Source organism: Artemia franciscana, chromosome 19 (genome assembly GCF_032884065.1).
Source record: "Artemia franciscana chromosome 19, ASM3288406v1, whole genome shotgun sequence".
Classification (NCBI taxonomy): domain Eukaryota; kingdom Metazoa; phylum Arthropoda; class Branchiopoda; order Anostraca; family Artemiidae; genus Artemia; species Artemia franciscana.
In genome coordinates, this window is record NC_088881.1 from 23,291,577 (window position 1) to 23,312,159 (window position 20,583).

A 20,583-nucleotide genomic window follows, 5' to 3' on the forward strand; every position below is an offset into this window, starting at 1 on the left:
CATATTAGATACCATATTATTGCAGAAAAATTGACAAATTTTAGGTCTTCCCACCTAGCGTTTTTTTTTTTTTCTTTCGATTTTCTATTAAATTACTTTTCTAAATGTTGACATCTGCCATCAAATTTCCGTAAAACCCAAAAATGTACCAAACAATTATCGGCAAGTCTAACCGCTCAACGTGCCTATTTGCTCAACTGTAGTCTTAGGCTACATAAAGACAGGTGTGTCGGCAAATTCAATATTTATCTCAGACTTCGAGTAAAACTGGTAGGGAAATGTCGGTATTCCATGAAATCACACGATAAGGCCAAATATGGAATCGTTTATGTATTTCAGACTATCATCACCAAGCTTTGGTAAATCCTGGGATGCACCAGTTAAACTGAGGTGTCTCTGATTCTCTGTTTTACGGTAACATAGTCGTAACAGAGGCAACACAGCTATGTTGCGAGAGCAACACTTTGGTTTTGTCGAGTTTTTTGTTTTTTTTTTCTATGCCGCCGATCTCAGCTTATTCCTGGAAACTGGTAAGGGTCTTACCTGTGCTGTTTTTACGGAAAGTGTGGACCTCAGGCCGGATTGATGAATATGACACTACATTTTAGAAAGCTCCGCAGAACTCTTGCCTGGGGCCAAAAAGGATGGTTTTTGCTTGTCCACAAACCAGAGCCTATGGTGTGCCAAGTGAAGTGGAGTTATATAGCCTATGTCAGAGAGGAGTATCTGAAGTTGTGCAGCCAAGCTTTCTTTTCATCAAACCATGTTTCGGCTTTGGAATGGAAAGCTCCGTTCTAGCAGGCAAGCAGGCAGGCATCACTTTCAAATTGAAAATGGACTAAATCTATAAGTGTTAAATATATGCGACAGTTACCCGGCCCCACAGCCAATATATCTTCTTTGAGTGATAAATAAAAAAATTTACAGAAGCAAAAATGTGGCGTTTTCCCACGGGTCCAAAAGTGCTGACATCTATTGTTTCTACCCATTTCTGTTCGTGATTTCAGCTGAGTCTATCATTTGGTTTTTTGGACTTGGAAATGCGGTAGAGAAATGGTATCAGATGTGCCTAATAAAGTTTAAAAGTCTCATTGCTAAAGAAATTGGAACTTATCCTTTGTTCCTTTGGTGATGTTAGAAAGTTGGCCTACGGCAAAAAAAAAAAATCAACTTTTGAACTAAGACAGATAGAATTTTTTCTCGAAGCTCTTGATGAGCTGATCAAAGTATATGACATCCATTTTTTTGGTTCAAAAATTCCTTCATGGAAATACCAGTTTGGAAGTTTCAAGGGGTTGACAACTTCAGTAGTAAGGTACACACTGAAACGAAATCTAGGCCGATACAAATTGTTAGACATATAGAGGACTTGTAAGCAACAATCGGCTGTTAGGTAATAACCACCTTTGGCAATGAGGGGTTAGCAACTTTTGCTAGTTGGTGTATCTATTATTTGTTTCCAGTGTATTTGATGGTAAAACCAATGTGGTTCCAGTAATAAGACGTGTAGGGGACTTGTAAGTAATAATCTGCTGTTAGGCTACAATCATCTTCAGCGATAAGGGGTTTGCAACTATGCTAGTTGGTGTACCCATTTATTGGTTTCCGGGGAACTTGATGTCTATCACAGGAGAGGGACTTATGAGTAAGAATCGGTTCTCTTTGGGCGAGAAACGGCTGTTAGGTCATAATCATCTTCAGCAATGAGGGGTTTGCCACTTCCACTAGTTGGTGTACCCATTTATTTGTTTCCGGTGAACTTGATGTTTATCAATGGGAGAGGGACTTGTAGGTAAGAACCTGTTCTATTTGGGCTAGAAATTTGTGTAAATTGGTGCACATTGTGTTCAATCTGTTTAAATCTGACAGAATTAAGTGTTTATGCAACGGGTACAAACGATAACGTAAAACAATGAGGTAGTTTCGTAATAATTAGTGTCACCTATGGTATTTTAATCCTGAAAAGTTACGGATAGCTTTATAATACCAGCTAGATTATATAAGATATTGCTCCAAATTTTCATCCGTCACGATGTCTACGATTGAAAAGGATACAGTTCAACTGGCTGCAAAGTCAATTTAGTCCCTTCTTTAGATATTATTTTGTAGTTGTTGTTTTTTCAACGCTGAGGAATAGCCTTCGGTCATGTGATAACTGGTTGCGTTATTGTTTGAACATACCGTTTTAAAAACTTCGATAGGCTGACAACTTCATCGTTTAACCCAGTGGTTCTCAACCTTTTTTTACTCACGGACCCCTTTTCTCTTCTTTTTATCTTGGTGGACCCATTCATAGCTATTGGACATAAGAACAATTTTCTATTCTTCACTAAAATAAATTTTAAGGTTTTAATTATCAAAGAAATAGTATACGATTAAGCTTTATTTTTAAATGAAAACTAATTTAATACAAATAAAATATTCTACTAATATAATAATAATTATTGTTATTATTACTATTATTGTGATAATAACTACAATATTACATCGTTTCTTCCATGGGCAAGCAACTCAAAATCATGGAGAGTAGAGCTCCTCAGGTAGTTTAATTCACTCCAACCTTATTTTTGTAAACTGAATACAAAAAGGAGTTGAAATTAAGTGTGGGATTAAAAAAAGAAGGAAAAGGCATGTTTATTCAATGAGATCCCTGTGGTTGATGCTTCACGACGAGTTTCTTTATATTTGGATCTATCGATGTTAATGATAGTCGAAGATAGCCCCTTTTCACAGTGTCAAGTCTATTGCGAGCTTTTGATAACATTTGAGGAACACGACTAAATCCCGCTTCAACAAGATAAGATAGGAAAAGCAATAACGAAGAACTGCGCTTTATCCCAGAGCAAAGGGTATTTTGTAGCAACGTCGGTTGTTTTCCATATATTGTACTTTTCATCTTTGGATTTTGCATGCGTTATTTCATCACTTTGTAATTCGAGGGGCTCTTGCAAAGACAATGCTATTTCGGCAACATTAACTTCAAAAGAAATTGAAACCTAAATCGGTATATCCATCCCGAGTAGGTCGCTAAACCGAGTTTGCATATCTTCATGTATATTTTCCGAATATTCACCATATAATACAAGATTTTCATCTTGCAAATCGCTACTAACACAGGCCAAACAAGGAAACTGTTCAACTGCACGATGCCTGATATTATTCTTATACAGCTGTAGTTTTCTTAGAAAAGCAGCAATAGCACTTTTACTAGATATCAGATCTTTCCTTGGAGATGTTTATTAAATGTATTAAGTTTTTCAAATATATCTGATAAGTAAAATACATCATTTTTATTTGCAAGCAGTTTCGCTCCAAGTTGTGTTTCAGCAAGAAAGGAAACAATAGAATCCCAAAGTGCAATGAAACGCTTAAGACAATTCCCCTTTGATAGCCATCTCACCTCTGTATGTAATACAAGCCACTCAAACTCTTCTCCATTTTGCTTACAGAATTCACGGAAAAGGCAGTCTTGGAGAGAATTTGATTTAATATGGTCTACTACTTTAATTACAACAGAAAGGGCATCATGCGGACGTGCAGTCATTTTCTTTGTAACTAAGTGTTGACGGTGTATCACACAGTGAATACAATATACTTCTAGGACTGTTTTTTTTTAATGTGCAATAAAACCTTTGTATCTGCCTGTAATAGATGGTGCACCATCACTAGCACAAGCAATTATATTTTTAAGTGGGACATTGTTTTCCTTGAAATAAGTAGCAACTTCATTAAAAATTGTTTGACCTTTTGTGTCTGTCGTAAGACTTCTAGCAAAAAGCATTTCCTCTTTGGGTCCTTCATTGTTAAACCTAACATATGCTAATAAAAGGGCCGCATTATCTCTTAAAGTTGATTCATCAAGTTGAAGGGCAAACTGTTTCACTTGCAAATGAGCTATCAATTGCTTTTCTACATCCTCTACCATTTCATCAATGCGTCGTGACACAGAAGAGTTGCTTAAAGGGATGGAATTAGTAATTTCAATTGCATTTTGTTTCACAACTGATGAAATTATAGCAGAAACTGCGGGTGGAATTAGTATTTCACCAATATTATGGGGTTTTCCGGCCTTAACAATTATTTTGCTTATTTCATATGATGCCAGGAAACCATCATTTCCTAAGATATGTTGAAAGATTGTATTTGCTCTTGCCACTGACCAACGGGTAATAGATAAGTCGTTGCAGATCTATGGTTAGGTACCGGGCATTGGGAAGGAAATATCTGCTTAAAAATAAAGACTAAAGCTCACCGCCTACTTCATGAGAGAGGTTAAAAGATTTTCACCTTCACTTATTCTTGCAACTGACTAATGGGTGAATCTATAAGTCAAAAGAAAGTACAAAAAAAAAATAATGAAAGAATTATTAATATATATTTTTCAGAATAATGTAATTTACAGTAGAAATTGAATTTTAAAAATAAAGAGCGTTCTGAGTTGGTTTTCTTCATGGACCCCCAAAATATCATTGTGGGCCCCCAATTTGTTGTGTTTTGCCTGTGGATCCCCAGGAATATTACATGGACCCATAGGGGTCCATGTGGACCCCGGTTGAGAACCACTGGTTTAACCGATAGTGAAGAAACAAGCACAAACGAGAATGTAAAACAATGAGATAGTATCGTAATAATTAATAGAATGTCATCTATGGTATTTTGATCCTGAAAAGTTAGAGATAGCTTTATAATACCAACTAGATTATATAAGATATTGTTCCGAGTTTTCATCCGTCACGATGTCTACGATTGAAAAGGATAAAGTTCAACTGGCTGCAAAGTCAATTTAGTCCCTTCTTTCGATACTATTTTGTTGTTGTTTTTTCAACACTGAGGAATAGCCTTTGATCATGTGACTACTTATCGATAGCGAAGAAACAAAACCAAAGTGTTGCTCTCGCAACACTTTAGTCGGCGAAGCCGGACAAAGGTTGCCGCAACACTTCATGTTGCTCGGGCAACGTAGGTCTAGTTTTAATTTCAACTCTTCACAAAGTCACTCCGTATGGAAATGGTAGTGGTAGAAACGTAAGAGGGGCTCCTTTGATTCAAGAATGAAAGTTCTAGCTCCCTTTTTAAGAGTCACAAATGATTGAAAGGATAAACGACCCCTCTAATGCTTTTTTTTTACTTCCCGGGCCCCCTAAGCCTCAAAACATCTGATCAAAATTTAAGATAACTATTTTGTTCATAAGTGTCCAAAGACCCAATATATATGCCTCTGGAGATGAAATAGTCCTCACAGTCTCTGAGGCGAGGGTCGTAAACAATACAAATTGTCGATAGTTGAAATATACGTTTTATCAATGAAAGAGAGGGTTTATTTTATGTTGGGTGTGCGAATCCCTTGAACCTTCCAAGAAACAGTCTCTGGATCAAAAAGATTAATCATTTTCTGTTTTTATTGGAGGGAGGGGCTCAAAAATAAGCGGAAACGTTTTGTTCCTAATTAGTTTGAAAATTCAAGTCTTAAGTCCTTGGGCAATGAGGAACCTACGTACAAAAATTTCAGACCCACACCTCTCCCCACAATAATAAATTGTACCCAATAAACTGCCAAAATAATTTTTCCTGATCTGTTCAAAATTTTATCCTTAAAGTCTTTGGGCTAAGGGTCTGAACGCAGAAGGAAAAAATATGGTTTACCCGAGACGTGCCGGACAAAGGGCTGAAATGGCGGTAAAAAAAAAACTTTTTTCTCACAGCAAATTCTAATGTGATGGTCATATAAACTTAGAAGGGGACTTGTTTGATTGAAAACTAAATGCTCTAAGGGCCTCCTTAGAACATTGAAAAAAAAAGTTTGATTGAAAACTAAATGTTCTAAGGGCCTCCTTAGAACATTGAAAAAAAAAGAAAGAAAAAGATCATTTGATAGGTCTAAATTCCCAAAGTTTTTCGATGGTACAATCTAGAAACAAAACAAATTTTGAGAGAACCAAAAGACAGTAAGCCTTGCTGTGTTATCAAAACTCTTCAGCATCTTGGGAGTCTGGAACAGCATGGCGTATCAAGTTGAAGCCTTTAGAGGGTGTTGGAGGGGTATGGCGAGTCAAGTAAACTTCAAATTTTGACTCAGGGTAGGGGGCAGCCTTAAATAAAAAGACACTATTTGTATAGACACCATTGAAATATTATATCTGCCATATATTCCGAAGAGTTTGGGGGAGGTCGGACAAAGAGTTTTAAAATTTTGTGCTAAGGGAAGGGATAGGGATTAAACAAGTTTTGTGTGTAATCCAAGAAACATATTTTTCACTGTAATCCTAAATGAGACCCGTTATCCATTGACGGTTAAGGAGCAAGGTAAATCGAAACAAATAATCGTGCATAGTGACAGATCAAAAATTTGGAAAGGGAAGCAGACAGGACCTTCTACGACCTGAAATCAAGATGAATGGGTACACTGTACACTTATTAAAGAGGATCAACCTTTTATCTGCCGCTGATTTACTGGTTTATTTTTCTTCAGCACTCGGGTTGTGTGCCATCTCTTGCCTCCTCCTAAATAAACACTAGTAAACTACTGTCAAAATATGTCCAAAGTGTCGTCAGTTACTTACAATACTAAGTGATCTTGGGATGAAAAGGAAAGAGGAGGCAACAAAAAGAAGAAAATATCTTACTTCACAAACGCCGTTACGGAATGACACATGTTTCAAATCATCGTCATCAAGTTCAGTTATCGCTTTCAGCGCTGCCAAGTGGCAATGACAAAAGTTATCTTCAACCAAATAAGGTGGCAAATTCCCTCTAGAGTAAAAAAAATTATATCTGAACAAAGTTTTATCAGTCAAACATTACTACGGATGTCTACAAAATAATGTTACTAAGCGCAAAAAGAAGAAACAAAAAATGAATTTCCTAAATATCCAGAACCATGTTTATCTCTCATTACAGCTTAATGGAAAGACGGAGACTGGCATGTAAACAGTAATTAAATTCAAGGGGAACAAAAGGACGACAAAATTTGGCAAATAAGGCGGCAACATACGACATTATAAGAGAAAACATAAACATCTCAAACGTTTCTTTGAGGGGGAAAGATCAAGAGCGTAATTTGCTAAAGGCTAGGGGGGCAACTACCCCCCCCTCCTGCTGAAATTTAATGTCTTCTAAATTTTTGTCAAAACTAAGATAGGCCTACATAATTCAAGAATCACAGAAACCAATCAGTTTTCTTCAGTGTAGCTTCGCGTTTATGGTACTATATGGCTCGTTTTTCATTTTACTTGGTCATTTTCCCTTTACTTGGGAAAGTTGGCTCCTACTTTGCCCCCCACCAAGGAATTTGACGAAATTAAACCCCCAGGGGAGATCAAGGCAGGATTTCTCAGTTCATTGTTTATGCCTGGTCAAGAAAGCAGCCGATTTAAGTGGTATTTTTCTTTCCTTTGGCTGACTTGGTTGGAATCAACTTTCCCGAACAACAATTCATTCATACATCAAATTTCTGACGATGTTAGGGCTTGTTGTAAGCTGCTAATCCATGCTGTCACTTTTATTAAAATGCAAAATCAGGCACATACATCACACATAAAACTTGAAATAATCCCAGCAATATTACTCTCATGCGAAGGAAAATCCAAATGCTAATCACGTATAAAGCGAAATTGGCTCTATTAGAGCTTGTGATAGTCTTTTGAAGAATATATATATAATCTTTTCTAAGTTTGTGAACCAAGATTGGAACATTGGAAGCTATAGTGTTGACAATGGTCAAACATAATTCCGAAGCGTGGATGCTCCAAAAACGGATGAGGATTTGCTAGATGTTTTCAGGAGAAATTATCTAGGGATTGTTTTGGGTACCCCACTGACTGATTGTATCTCAAACAGTAAGCTGTGCGAAACATGTGGCTCAATCCCGCATTCTAGGGATATAATAAGGAAAGGATTGTGATGGATAAGGCAAGTTCTGCGGACGGAGGTTGACAGATTATCAAAGATTGTCCTTGTCGGCCCACCGTCTAGGGCCAAGCCAAAAGCAGGTCATCCACGAACAGGTGGGAGGATGGCGTAAGGAAAATAAGAACTTCCTGGGAGGGTGTAAAGAGGGAGGCTTTGAATAAATTGGCATGAATGAGGAGCGTGTGTAGCTGTGTTGGCCTCAGACGGCTTGGCATAGCAGTGGAGCGTCAGAAGGAGTAGTAGCACTTACGAAAATACTGCCCAAACGGCACAAAAAGCTTTGCAGAGAATTGAAAAGACAATTGGTGCCTTCGACAGATTTCGAAGAATATGGTGATCCTTAACCCGGAAAGTTACAAACAAGTCGACACTAGACTTCCGAAAGCAGTTCTTCACTGGCAAATGACAGACCAGTCGCAGGGAAAGGTCCCAGAATACAAAACCCCAGAATAAACTAGAAAACACAACCCCCACAACAACCAGAATGACCTAGGAAGCCCTATCGTTTTTATATAATCCGAGTTGGAGGATGCGGTAACTATTGCAAACCAACAGGATGATTAGAGGCTCTCTCTCGATGCCCTTGGTGGAACAGGCAGATCTAAAGTCCAAGGTAAAAACAACATTGCTGAACTTATACAAAGCATCCCTTTAGAAAAAAAAAACAAGTTAGTAAAAAAAAAAACTTTTTCACATCTCCTATCGATCTCCTGATTCCCAGCCTTAGAGTGCAATCCATGGTAGGGGCCAAACCATCCGATAGTTTGTATGTTTCCCCATTTCTCCAGGTACTCATTAGACCTGGGTCGACTCTGGCAGAGGTTACAGTCATCAAATCGACTCCAGCTCAAAACCGAATAACCAGCGACACTAAGAGTCGAACCCCTGTTCCCAGGATTTCAAATCCAGTGCACTAAGCCATTAAGATTAATTATCGTACCATTAACATCCTTAATTTCATCTGAAAACATTTTGTCCCATGTAAGTATGCCTGATGATCAAGATATCGCAATCAACGATGCCAGCCCCTAGTTTCTTAAAGCGCTATACAATTGATGAATTTTCACTGTGTTCCCATTCAAACCAATCACTTGTTGAAAAATATAAAGATTAGAACTTCTTTAAACGGCTTAACTTTAGTAACAAGTTTCTTCTCCCGTAGAGAGTTGGAACTCACTTTATTCTTACCTCCAGGCTCTTTTTTCCTCATTTTGGGTCTTATTTCTGGATGAATCAAATTCGTTACAATGGAAGTAGAGATCACCGGTTATGATGCGTAGCTGTTATTTCATCATAATTCACCTTTCATTAAACTTCTGTCCTACTTTATTTGTCTTTTGGCTAAAAATCAATCAATTCAATATCGGAATTAAAAATAAATGATCAAAATGGATCATATATTGGCATAAATTTTGTACATAGTTTTGGAGCAATTAATCCACTTCCTCGACACGTTCATCCACTTGTCTAATTAGTTCAAAATGGGTTTTGTCTTTTATCATTGAGATATCAACATCAGTAACAGCAATAAAAAAATCAGAACCCCTCAAAGCTGCTTCAATAATAGCTTGTGATCAACATGCTTTGAATCAACGCTTCCACCAAGAAGACACTGGTTAACAATATTTTTCGTTATAATGATGTTTATCAAGGTAATTCCCAGACTCCTTCACCATTGAAGTGCACTTCCTCTCCAACAATATTGAAAGAGTGATGTCACAAATGGCGTAAATTACAGTGCTTTTACCGTCAAACAGGGAAAAATAAACATGACCCAATATTTGATTTTCCCCATAAGAACACGCAATAATTATTTGAAAACCTTACTGTATTCCACAAACTTAATTTTTTTTTATTTGCCACGATGTTTCAGTTTTGTTTAGATAAAATGACTCAATTTTGAACAATATAGTCAAAGCACTATTAGGATCATACGATCCTTTTTTCCCCTCTCTTCCAGACGACCACTAATCCTGGTAAATTCTTATACCGAGGAAATATACGAACTATAAAAAAAGCACCGAAATTCGTTCATCAATCAATGCAGGTGGCAACCCTGCTTGCAACATTTCATAGCGAAATGGAAGAAAGCCTTGTCAACATATTTTTTAAGAAACTCATTAAGAAATTTCAATCCTTAGACAAGAGAGCATCCTTTTCAATGCACAAACTTATTCTTGACTGATAACAACGAATCAAACAACTCAAGTCAACAGGCTTTGTTTATGTGGTTACCATAGCTAGTAAAAATTCTTTCGATGTAGGTATGGTAATTCACGAACTCAACCCAGGCAACAGAAAAGCAAACACGACTTATTGCCTCATTTCTTAAGAAAAAGAAAACAAATTGGAATTACAAATCTTGGAAATACTTCATGAAAGTAAGCTGATGCTAACATTAATCTTACTAACTATATGAGAGAGCTGTTTGATTTTAGCTGTCTTTAGATTTAGACTCTGCCATCCTAAACATGACAAAAAGCGCATTAATGTTTGCGTGTTTTTTTTTTTTTTCTTAAAAATAAAAAGGCTAAGTCGATTCCATTCGTGAAAAACAATTGTTAATGTAATAAGGTATGTATGTGTACAGGAGATAGCTTCTGAAACCCTTATTAATGACAGCCGAGGTTTCGAGAAACATGCTCATTCATATGCTAGAAGAGTCAATCTTAATCCGAACTGAAAGTCACTTCTTCAATAGAGAATATGAAAAGTTATTGGCAAAATAAAACGCATACTGAGGAGGGCTTCCATCAAGTTCTCATTATCCCAAAAATTACCGACACATTAGCGGAGCCTCACGGACTTAGTCCATTTTAATATGGTGTTTTTCATATGTGCCGTTTTACAATCCTGTAACCATGCAATTACGATTCTAAATTTTTTTATTTCGAACCGTTGGCATACTTTTTCACCGCATGTTTATTTAGAAACCTTAAAATACTTCATTAGTTCTTCTTATTACTTGATTGACTTTTAAACGTAGTTAATACTCGCTTTGGGAATCAAAGAAAATGTTTCCACAGTCAGACTCTCATATATATAAAGCTGAGCTGAACTGAAGTAAAAAAAAAGGGAATTGCTTTACATGAAAAGAAAATAATACACACCAAATACAAAGATGATATGGAAACTCTGATTTTTTTTTTGAGAACAAAGGAAGAGGTTGTAACTCCAAACGAGGAGCAACGATATTTACGTTGCTAAGACAGCGTCAAGTATTGCAGCAACATTTGCAGCCTTCCTCGACAAAAGCGTTGTGAGAGCAACACTTCAATTTTCTTTCTTTGCTGTCAGTTGAATGCCAAAGTTGTCAACCCCTCAGGAACTTTAAAACATTCGTGTCACAAGAAGAGTTTTCCCGAAAAAATGTCCTTAAAGAAGCTCTCAAAAAACGCTGAACTCTTAAAACTAAGCTTATTGTCTATTTCCTTAAATCCAATATTTTATTTTTTACCTTAAACAGTACCACGCATAAAAGCTAATAATTCATTAATTTGCCTTAAAAAATGGAATCTATCAGTTATTTCCACAAAACGGGAGAAATTCAAATAGTTTCCCTAGGATTTCTGGGAAACTAGGTATCCAGGGTCAACAGGTTATGGCAAAACAGCCCAATCAATTCTAAATAATTTTGGCCACTAAAACTTAAAAAACTATAACGAATGAGAAGAAGTTAACTTTTTTTAAGGAAGCTATTACATCCCCTTAAAGCCTTCCTCTCATCTGAATTTGGCGATGAGATTTCGTCTTGAAGGGTCGAAGTCCCACTTTCTGCGTCCGGTCATACAGAAAAAAAAATGCAGGGGGAGGCATTCTTCAAAGAACCATGGACCTATGACGTGCATGGAATTATGCATATTAAAGATCATTGAACGTTTTTCATTAAAAAAAAGCTGCAACATGCCTACTTTTCATTTAAAAGCTGGAGATAGAAGTTGTTGGGTGTGGAAGAGGCGACTGAATGACTTTGGTTCTCTAGTCACAGAGATTGAAAATAATCGCATAATTCTTTTAAAAAAGGTCCAACAGACCTACCGTTTTGCTAAAAATGTCGCATTGTGACGAGAAGGGATTGCTGGAGGTTCTAAGAGCCTGGTTTGTGCCTCTATAAATACGCACTGAAATCATTGCTTGATTTCACTGCAAAGAAAGTGCAAATATAAACAATTCTGCTTAAAAGCCATTTCTAACATTTATACGACTATCACGTGAGGACAAGGGCAGGAGGGTTGTTGGAGGGTCATGAACTCACTTTGTGCCAAAAATCAAACAGATTGAATATCATTACAAGTTTTAACTTAAACAAGGTGTAATGTACCTATCTTTTAAAAAACATCGGGGGTGAGAGAGGCAAGGAGTGTCGGAGGGGTAACGTGTATAAATTCGTCGTCCGGTTGTACAGATTAAAATATTTGCCTGATTCTGGTTTAAAAATGTACAATATGCCCATTTTTATATTAAAAAAACTGACGAAGAGTCTCGGCATTATAACAGAATCGGAAAAATATTTCGGTGGGGAGGGAGGGAGGAGGTCTTAAACTAGGTAGCCCCCCTCCCCCTGAGTAAACCTCTGAATAAAAATTTTTCTTTTCATCAAACAATAATCGTCTCAATCACTATTTTATATTAACAAATCCAAAAGGCCGTGGTAAAACTATGAGTAAGTGGGACCTGTGGCAACAATGGCCAAAGCTCTAAAAAAAGAAGAAGTCTGCTTACAATACATAAATCAAAAGGATTTACTTTTTCGGGTGATTTCACTTCATAAAGGTAAATAGCCTATCAATAGACATGAATAAAATATTACTATATTGGTTGAGATAACAGACCCCCCTCCCATGAAAAGAGGTTGGTGGTGATCTTAATGAAAATCCACAATCTCATTCAAGAAGTCCAAGAGCCCTATACCCGAGGTTTAAAGTTCCTTTATTATGCAAAAACACGAAATTCTGAATGATTCATGATAACATTGGTCAGGGATATGAATTCTTTTTCCAAATAGGTGTCGTATCGAAGTAGTTGTCATTGGATGCCAAGAAACAGATTATTCAGATAGAAATTAAAGTTTAAGTGCCCAATTTAAGCAACAAAGAGATCGTACTACGGCAAAGTGCTTGTTTCTGCTACAAAGCGACAATTGTGGCTTTATTAGGGCAAAAGTTCTATCAAACAAAAATTTTGATAAGGCCAATCAATTTAGAACTATAAAAACACTCTCTACATGGACCCGAAGTTTCAAATGTCAAACTTGGACGCAGGGGTACATGGTACGTCTATATTCAAGGCTGTCTAAAGTATGAAGGATAAGATAGCACCCATCCCAGTGAAGATCAAAACTTATAAAGATTTCTAATGTTTATGACTGTCAACCCACTAGTCTACCCTGCATTATAAAGCAACAACATTACTGAACAATTACTGCACAAAGCTAAAAATTGGACGTTTGGACTGAGTATTCAAATTTTGAATACTCATACTCCTGTGTATACAAATAATCTTTTCAGTGCTTAAGCAGAAAAGCTGAGAAAACTATCCGAATATACCTACAATTAATCCATAAAAACTATGTTAATTGAAAAACTGAACAGATATCAATTTACAAAAAAAACTTTTCATAGAAGAGATTTTCCAAAGAAAAATAAAGAGCAAAATTCAAACTTAAAATAAGCAGAACTACATGGACATAATAAATGAAACTAAAAAGAAACGGAAAATACTACAAAGGAAAAAATTAAACATAAGATCAACAGAAACTAAAAGGTCTCATAAAGTCAAGCTTAAAACGAAAGGAAATTAACACAATTGAAAGCGGAGAAACCGAAACCTAAAACCCTGAAACGGCTAGCATGTCATTTGCGTTTTACCGCGCCATTGGTGGTAGTAGTAACAGTAACATCAGCAGTATTAATAGCTGTGTTAGCAGGCAAGTCCTACCTTTTGGTCAGCTGAACATCCTACTCATGATGCCTCAGAAGTTTCATCTTGATACGATAAGTCGTTCCAATAACATTGGTAAAACGCGTTTATCTGAACTCTTTACGCACAAAATGTGCTTTGATTTGGTTCAACTTTCCCCTCAATATTTCCTCAATGTTCTATCAATGTTCAAGTACTTAATTATTCACATATACATGCACATATTTGACATGCTCCAATGGGGAGACAAGCTAAAAAAACAAGGCCTAGACATAGATAAAATACCAAGTAACACTACAATACAAAGATAAACATGACGGCAAATATGCAATAACACAACAATAATCGGAAAGTAGCAACTAGCCCAGGGTCCATATATAAATATAAAAAACTTCAATATTAATAAATATAAATTAATACGAGAATGTAGCCGAGAGACCAACATTAACCCAGAACAACTTACCATAAAATAACCTTATCATATTAAACAGACGCTAAATTAAAGATAATCTTGAATTAAATGAAATTTAAGATTCTTCTTTATTAATTGGGTAGAAGAAGATTTATCAACAAGATCCTTTGAGCAGCCCATTACCGGGCTATTGACATAAACAGAGCAAATTTAGATCTCTCAGTACTAGACTTGTCAATGTAGACACCCTATTTTTGTGTTGAGTGTTTTAATTATGTAAATTTTGTAAATGGGAGATCAAATTTTGATTGCGGTAATATGGTGGTAATTTCTTAATATTATAATTGAGTTTGAAAAGAATTGCTCCAAAATTAAATTGTTGAGAAACTGGAAGTATCTAGACAAGTGTATAAAAATGCTGTAAAATACTTATTTGGAAGTGCAATAGGTAATGAATAGAACGTTTCAGGATTCTTAGGGCTTTATTTTGTTTAAATGTAGATAAGTATATTAGAGAACAATAATTAATATTAAACTGAATAAGAGAAAAATAAATGCTTCGTAAAGCAGAGTAGGGCAAATAATGTTTCAACCTTCGCATTAAACTAACATACCTTGAAATCTTTAAGCGTAGATTTTGAATGTGTGTTTTTTAAAAGATAAAATTTCGTCAATCACAAGTCCAGGGTACTTTGTCGTTTCCACCCAAAGATATTAATAATAGATCCTTTGAAGAAGTAATTTGGGTAATACGGGGGCAGATATTTGACTTTCTGTCGTAAATTATGAAATTAGTTTTTGATAAATTCCTCTCAGAAAGTGAAAATGCCGTATCATCAGCAAAATGTGTGTTGAGACACGGGATTGCCAAAGCGTAGTGAAGATAATTACATAAATTAGAAAGAGCAGAGGACCTTGGACAAAGCCGTGAGGTACCCCAAACTTCGAAAACTGAGGAACGAGGCGGAGAGAGGAAATTGCCTCCATTTATTTGTTGCTTTCTCTGATCAAGATAAGATTTAACTAGATCCAACACAAGTCCGCGCACTCCACGATTATTCAACTTTTAAAAAAGAATACAATTGGATACTGTATCGAATGTTTTTCTGAAATCTAAATATATTCTTACTGGAATTTTACCTCTATCTATGCATTCCTGAATAAATTGGAAGAGACCAAAGATGGCGTGTTTAGTATTTTGTTCAGACTTAAAACCAAATCGGGAATTTATGAAGAAATTAGACGATTTATGAAAATCATAAAAACTTTTATAAATTGCCTTCTCAAGTATTTTAAGAAAAGCTGACAAATACAAATAGGACGGTAATTTGATGGGTTTTCAAGAGTCACCTTTGTGAAGTGGAAATATCCCTGCTTCTTTAAAAGCAAATGGGAAAACTCCAGTTTAAAATGAAAGATTAATTATATGTTTTAATGGTAAAATTAATGCAGACAATATTTCTTTAACAAATATAAAACCAGACCCGTCTATTCCCATTAGATTACTTTAATTTAGATCACACACTATTTGTGTTATTTCAAACTGAGAAATAGGCCCAAGAAAAATTGAGTTTCCTTGAGGAGATGGAAGGTACGAAGAAAAATGTTTATTACTGCGTGAATTAGACTGGGTTATCATTGATGAAACAATCTCCTCTCCTATATTACCAGAATAAGTATTCAAAATATCAGTTACTTCAGGAAACTTAGAATTTCTTTCATTTTTGATAAAAGAATTAATTGAAGACCACGAGATTCATTATAACCCCTTTGTTTCGATAATCGTATCAGTGAGGTTAATTTATTTTTGAAAATTTTAATATTATGATCAGTTGGACTCTTTAACTGTTTTTTAAATAAATGTTTTTTTTTTATTTACTAATATTAAAGTTCTAGACGTTATCCATGGCCTTAAAGAAAATTTTTCTCTGCAAATTTTATTCGTAACAAATGGGCAACTAGAATCAAGGCAGCAATTAATTTTTCGTAAAAAAATGTCAGTTGCCATATCTGTTGCCAAAAAAATTGTTTTTTGCCAAAAAAATGTCAGTTGCCATATATCCTCCATGGATATAACATCATGGCAATCCGAAAGACAAAAGCTTTCATTCAAGTGCTTTAATGTTATTTTATCTATTAGCCGTTATTGACGTTCCTTACTTACCTGCGGTATTTCATAAATCAACGCCTAATCTGAAACCAGTAGAAGATGATCCAATATATCACTTAAAACAGTATTTTGCTTGAGTTGGTAAAGATGTATTGAAATCTCCCAAAAGGATACAATCTTGATTTTGAAAATAAGGTTGATGTAAAAGTCATGGAGTTTAGAGACGAAAGATTTGACTGGAGAAGAGGCGGTCGGTATACTACGCAAAAAACTATATCCTTTTTTCCAAGACTAATTTCAGTCACCATTACTTCAAAAAGCATTTCCTCAAGAGAACCTTTCAGATTTGAAAGGCGTCGAAAAAAGATACCTTCTTTTACTAATACTGCTAAACTACCTTGGTACCCTGTCAATCTGTTTTTAAAAGTAAATTGATATCCAGGAAACACAACATGAGGAGTAGGATGTGTAAGAAGTCTCACAAAATCCAATGACATGACAAGATAGTCTATGAACTACATCGAAAAGATCATCATGAGAACTAAAAATAAAATTTCTACAATTTTATTTAAACTGTCAGGTACAATTATTTCCAAATTCATTAAATAAATGTTTGCTTAAAAAATTCTTTAAGCATTCACCATCATGTGCTATTAACTGAATTAACGCGAATTAACGAATAGAGCTACATCCAAGAAATAATGACAAAGACCACACTGCCTTTCCATAATACAACTACAGAAGAGAGAATAATGAGGACTTTTTTCCCAAGACAATGAACCAACAAAACCTATTTGAATATTTCGGCCCTATTAGAATTGTTTCGTCCAATAAAACATAATGGTTTGGATTTTCAAAAATATGATTACTTAAAGCTGAATCGAAAGATATCGAGTTATTTCTAGATTTTAATGCTTTTTCAATACTTCTAAAGCCTTAAATTCCACACCAGAAAACGATTCGAATAATCCCACAAGCACAATTTACCTACCTTACATTCCCAAAATTAATTCAAAACTGAAGAAAGTTTGCTTAAAAAACAATTTACGTGTTGTATTCACAAGTAATTTAAGTATAATGAATCTTCTCAATTCTGGTAAAGATAAAACCCCAGTTACTCGTCTAAGAAAGGTGTATCAAATATCATGTAGTTATGGGAATTATTACATTGGTCGAACCCACCAAAATTTAGGAACAAGATTACAGCAACACAAAGAAAGTATTGAAAAAGCATTGAAATCTAGAAATAACTCCATATCTTTCGATTCAGCTTTAAGTAATCATATTTTTGAAAATCCAAACCATTATGTTCTATTTGACGAAAAAATTCTAATTAGCAATGACCTAGGAATCAAACAAACTGTCCGCAAGGCAATCGAAATCAAGCGAAACTTAAATAATAATACATCCCTAAATAGAAACTTGAGTGAATACACACTCAACCCTATGTACACAAAATTAATTACAGAAAATAATCTAATTCAAAATAAAACAAAAATAGGAACGAATAAAAACAAGCCCAATCCCAAAAGAACTACAAGATTAGCTGCAGAGAAGGCAAATATAGCAATAAGAAATTATTCCAATTTTTAATAAATACAGTTAGTTTAATGAATGAACCTTTTTAGCTTGTAAAATGTTAGCTTTTATCACACGGTCTTGGCTGAACTTTTCGTTAAGAAGTAATGATGCCAAGGTTATCTTATAAAAAAAAAGAATGGATTTTTAACCGAAAACATTTATTGTAAGTGTTTTATTGTTTATTATTTTCTTTGCTGAAGACGGCCCTTAGATATAGGGCCGAAATATTCAAATAGGTTTTGTTGGTTCACTGTCTTGGGATAAAAGTCCTCATTATTCTCTCTTCTATAGTTGTAACATCCAAGAAACCCCCTTAAGTCCCAGAACCTCACTGACGATTCAACATTACACCTAAATATGACTGAAGCCTAAACTAAACATTGTTCCTAATGGTGTCCTTGAAGATTTTTACAACATGTTTGGCATAAAATTTTTGAGCCATGTTTCACAGTGAAAAAATGATGTTAAATTTGAACAATTACTTGCACTTACTCCAACTAACAATTCACTCCAGCACCAATGTGCCTGAGTCCATCAGAGCTACGCAAGCTAATTCTCCATTCTAATCTACTCAAAGCCTTCCTCTTTACAACCTCCCAAAAAGTTCCCGTTTCCTTTAAGTCTTTCCTTACAACATACTCCCACGTCATTCAGCGACAGCCTACTTTTCGTCTGGTCCTAGTTGGTTGGCCAACAAGGATGATCTATGGTAATATGTCATCCTTCGTCAGCAGACCATGTCCTAGTCATCTCTAGTCAACCTCTCTTTCATTACAGCCGTAGATAGCGGGACTGAACAACATTTTCCGTAGAGCTTACAGTTTGGGATACGGTCAGTAAGTCGGGCACCCAAAACAGTCCGTAGACAATTTCTCTCGAAAACATCTAATAAATCCTTCTCCATCTTTTGGAGCACCAACGCTTAATAGCCATGCTTGACCACAGTCAAAATACAGACAGGTGCCGAGGTACTGAAGAACTTTATGTCCTAATCAGGGTCAAATAAAGTTTTATTTGTGATTTGAATATTTCAGTCCACACTGTCTCTGAAGATAAATAGCTCTTGAGCGTAGACAAGAGGGCACACACTACGGTAAGAGAAGGGGTCGGGTTCAGAAGTCCTTAAACCTGAACTGGTGCATATTTTGAACGTCAATTCGGCCCTAATACTTAAAAAGGAGCGTTGGAGCTACCTCAAGAAAGGAAAAGATTTCCTCTTTACACCCTTCTAATTTTGTAGGCAGGAAACACTTTTCGGTACACTCTATGGAAAAATTGGAGAAATAAACGAACCTTGCACAGCTGCAGCATAATATGGTGTTCTTTAAAGTGCGAAGAGCAGCCAATTTATGGTCGTAGACATACCAGGGCCAACCATAGGATGCAACAGCGTATTTGACAAAGTAGCCAGCCCACTCCAGTGTCATCCATTGGTCGCCTTCATAGTCCCAAAATGCTCTTTTTTTTGGCAACAGAGGATTAGGCATTGAAATTGATGGGACGTCTGACTGTTCAGTAACTGAAATTGTAAAAAAAGAATATGTAAATATAAAAATGCTTGCAACGACTTCATTACTTCTATCTTACAGTTGCACATACGAAATTCTACGAAAAGAAGACTTTCTCTTTCCAAAACTGACAAACAACTCTATATGCCACCTATCAGCTGCAGTAGCATGATATAAGCGATCATTTAATAGAAGAATAGAGTATATTCATTCACTATAATAGCATTAAGGTAGCATTAGTAATTAAATTTAAAATCCTTTAAACCATCATAGGATCCATAAAAAGCATCAACAACATACATTTTTTTTTTAGAAATAAAGATCAAGAATGGGATTCTTAACGCAAACAAAAATATTGCAGGAAACACAATAAACATTCCGGGAGTACAGCCTTCAACGCTATACGAGAAAAATACAAGGAAAGACATTCACATTTTCAGAACGAAATGTGAACGAAAAGAACTGAATAAAAAATGGGTAAAAACAAAAAACACGGACAGTATACCTAAAAAAACACACAAAGACCGAAATGGGAAGAATAAAAAAAAACTAAAAAAAACAACATGGAAAAACCAAAAACAGATAAAATCAAAATCAATAGAATAAAATATTTTAATAGCGGAAAAGTTTATAATTAGACAACACGTGACGAAGTATTTTTTTTTATGGAGCCAATTCCTTCACATATAAAGTATTTGAAAGAATCTTCAGTAATGCAGTGATTCACTTATGGGTAAAAACATGTCTAATGGATAAAAAAAAAAAAAACACGGACAGTAAACCAAAAAGAAAAACATGTAAAGACCAAAATAGGAAGAATAAAAAAACTATAAAAAAAACAAAATGGAATAACCAAAAACAAATAAAATCCAAATTAACAGAATAAAATGTTTTAATAGCGAAAAAGTTTATAATTAGACAACATGTGACGGAGTTTTTTTTCTATGGAGAAAATTCCTTCACTTACAAAGCGTTTGAAAGAATCTTCAGTAAAGAAGGAAAGTAATTGTCCTCCCGTTTTATTCCGTCCACTATTTTCGTTGGCCTTAAAAACTCCATTCTCAGTCTTCATTTATTTAATTTATTTCATGACAATTTATTTTCTTTAATTTCATTAATATTTTGTTATGGTAAGCCAATGTGGT

General features: G+C 35.4%; 1 protein-coding gene across 4 annotated transcripts in view; it reads right to left on the bottom strand.

Annotated features, from left to right (window-relative positions):
- The window catches only part of LOC136039445 (diacylglycerol lipase-beta-like), a 121,850-nt gene that overhangs the window by 68,312 nt on the left and 32,955 nt on the right, over positions 1–20,583 (bottom strand). For all 4 annotated transcript variants that reach the window (XM_065723200.1, XM_065723199.1, XM_065723201.1 and 1 more), the window contains exons 7-8: positions 19,224–19,449; positions 6,624–6,750 (exon numbers count right to left, since the gene is read on the bottom strand). In XM_065723200.1, coding sequence (XP_065579272.1) covers positions 6,624–6,750; positions 19,224–19,449 — 353 coding nt within the window. The remainder of the gene's footprint in view (positions 1–6,623; positions 6,751–19,223; positions 19,450–20,583) is intronic.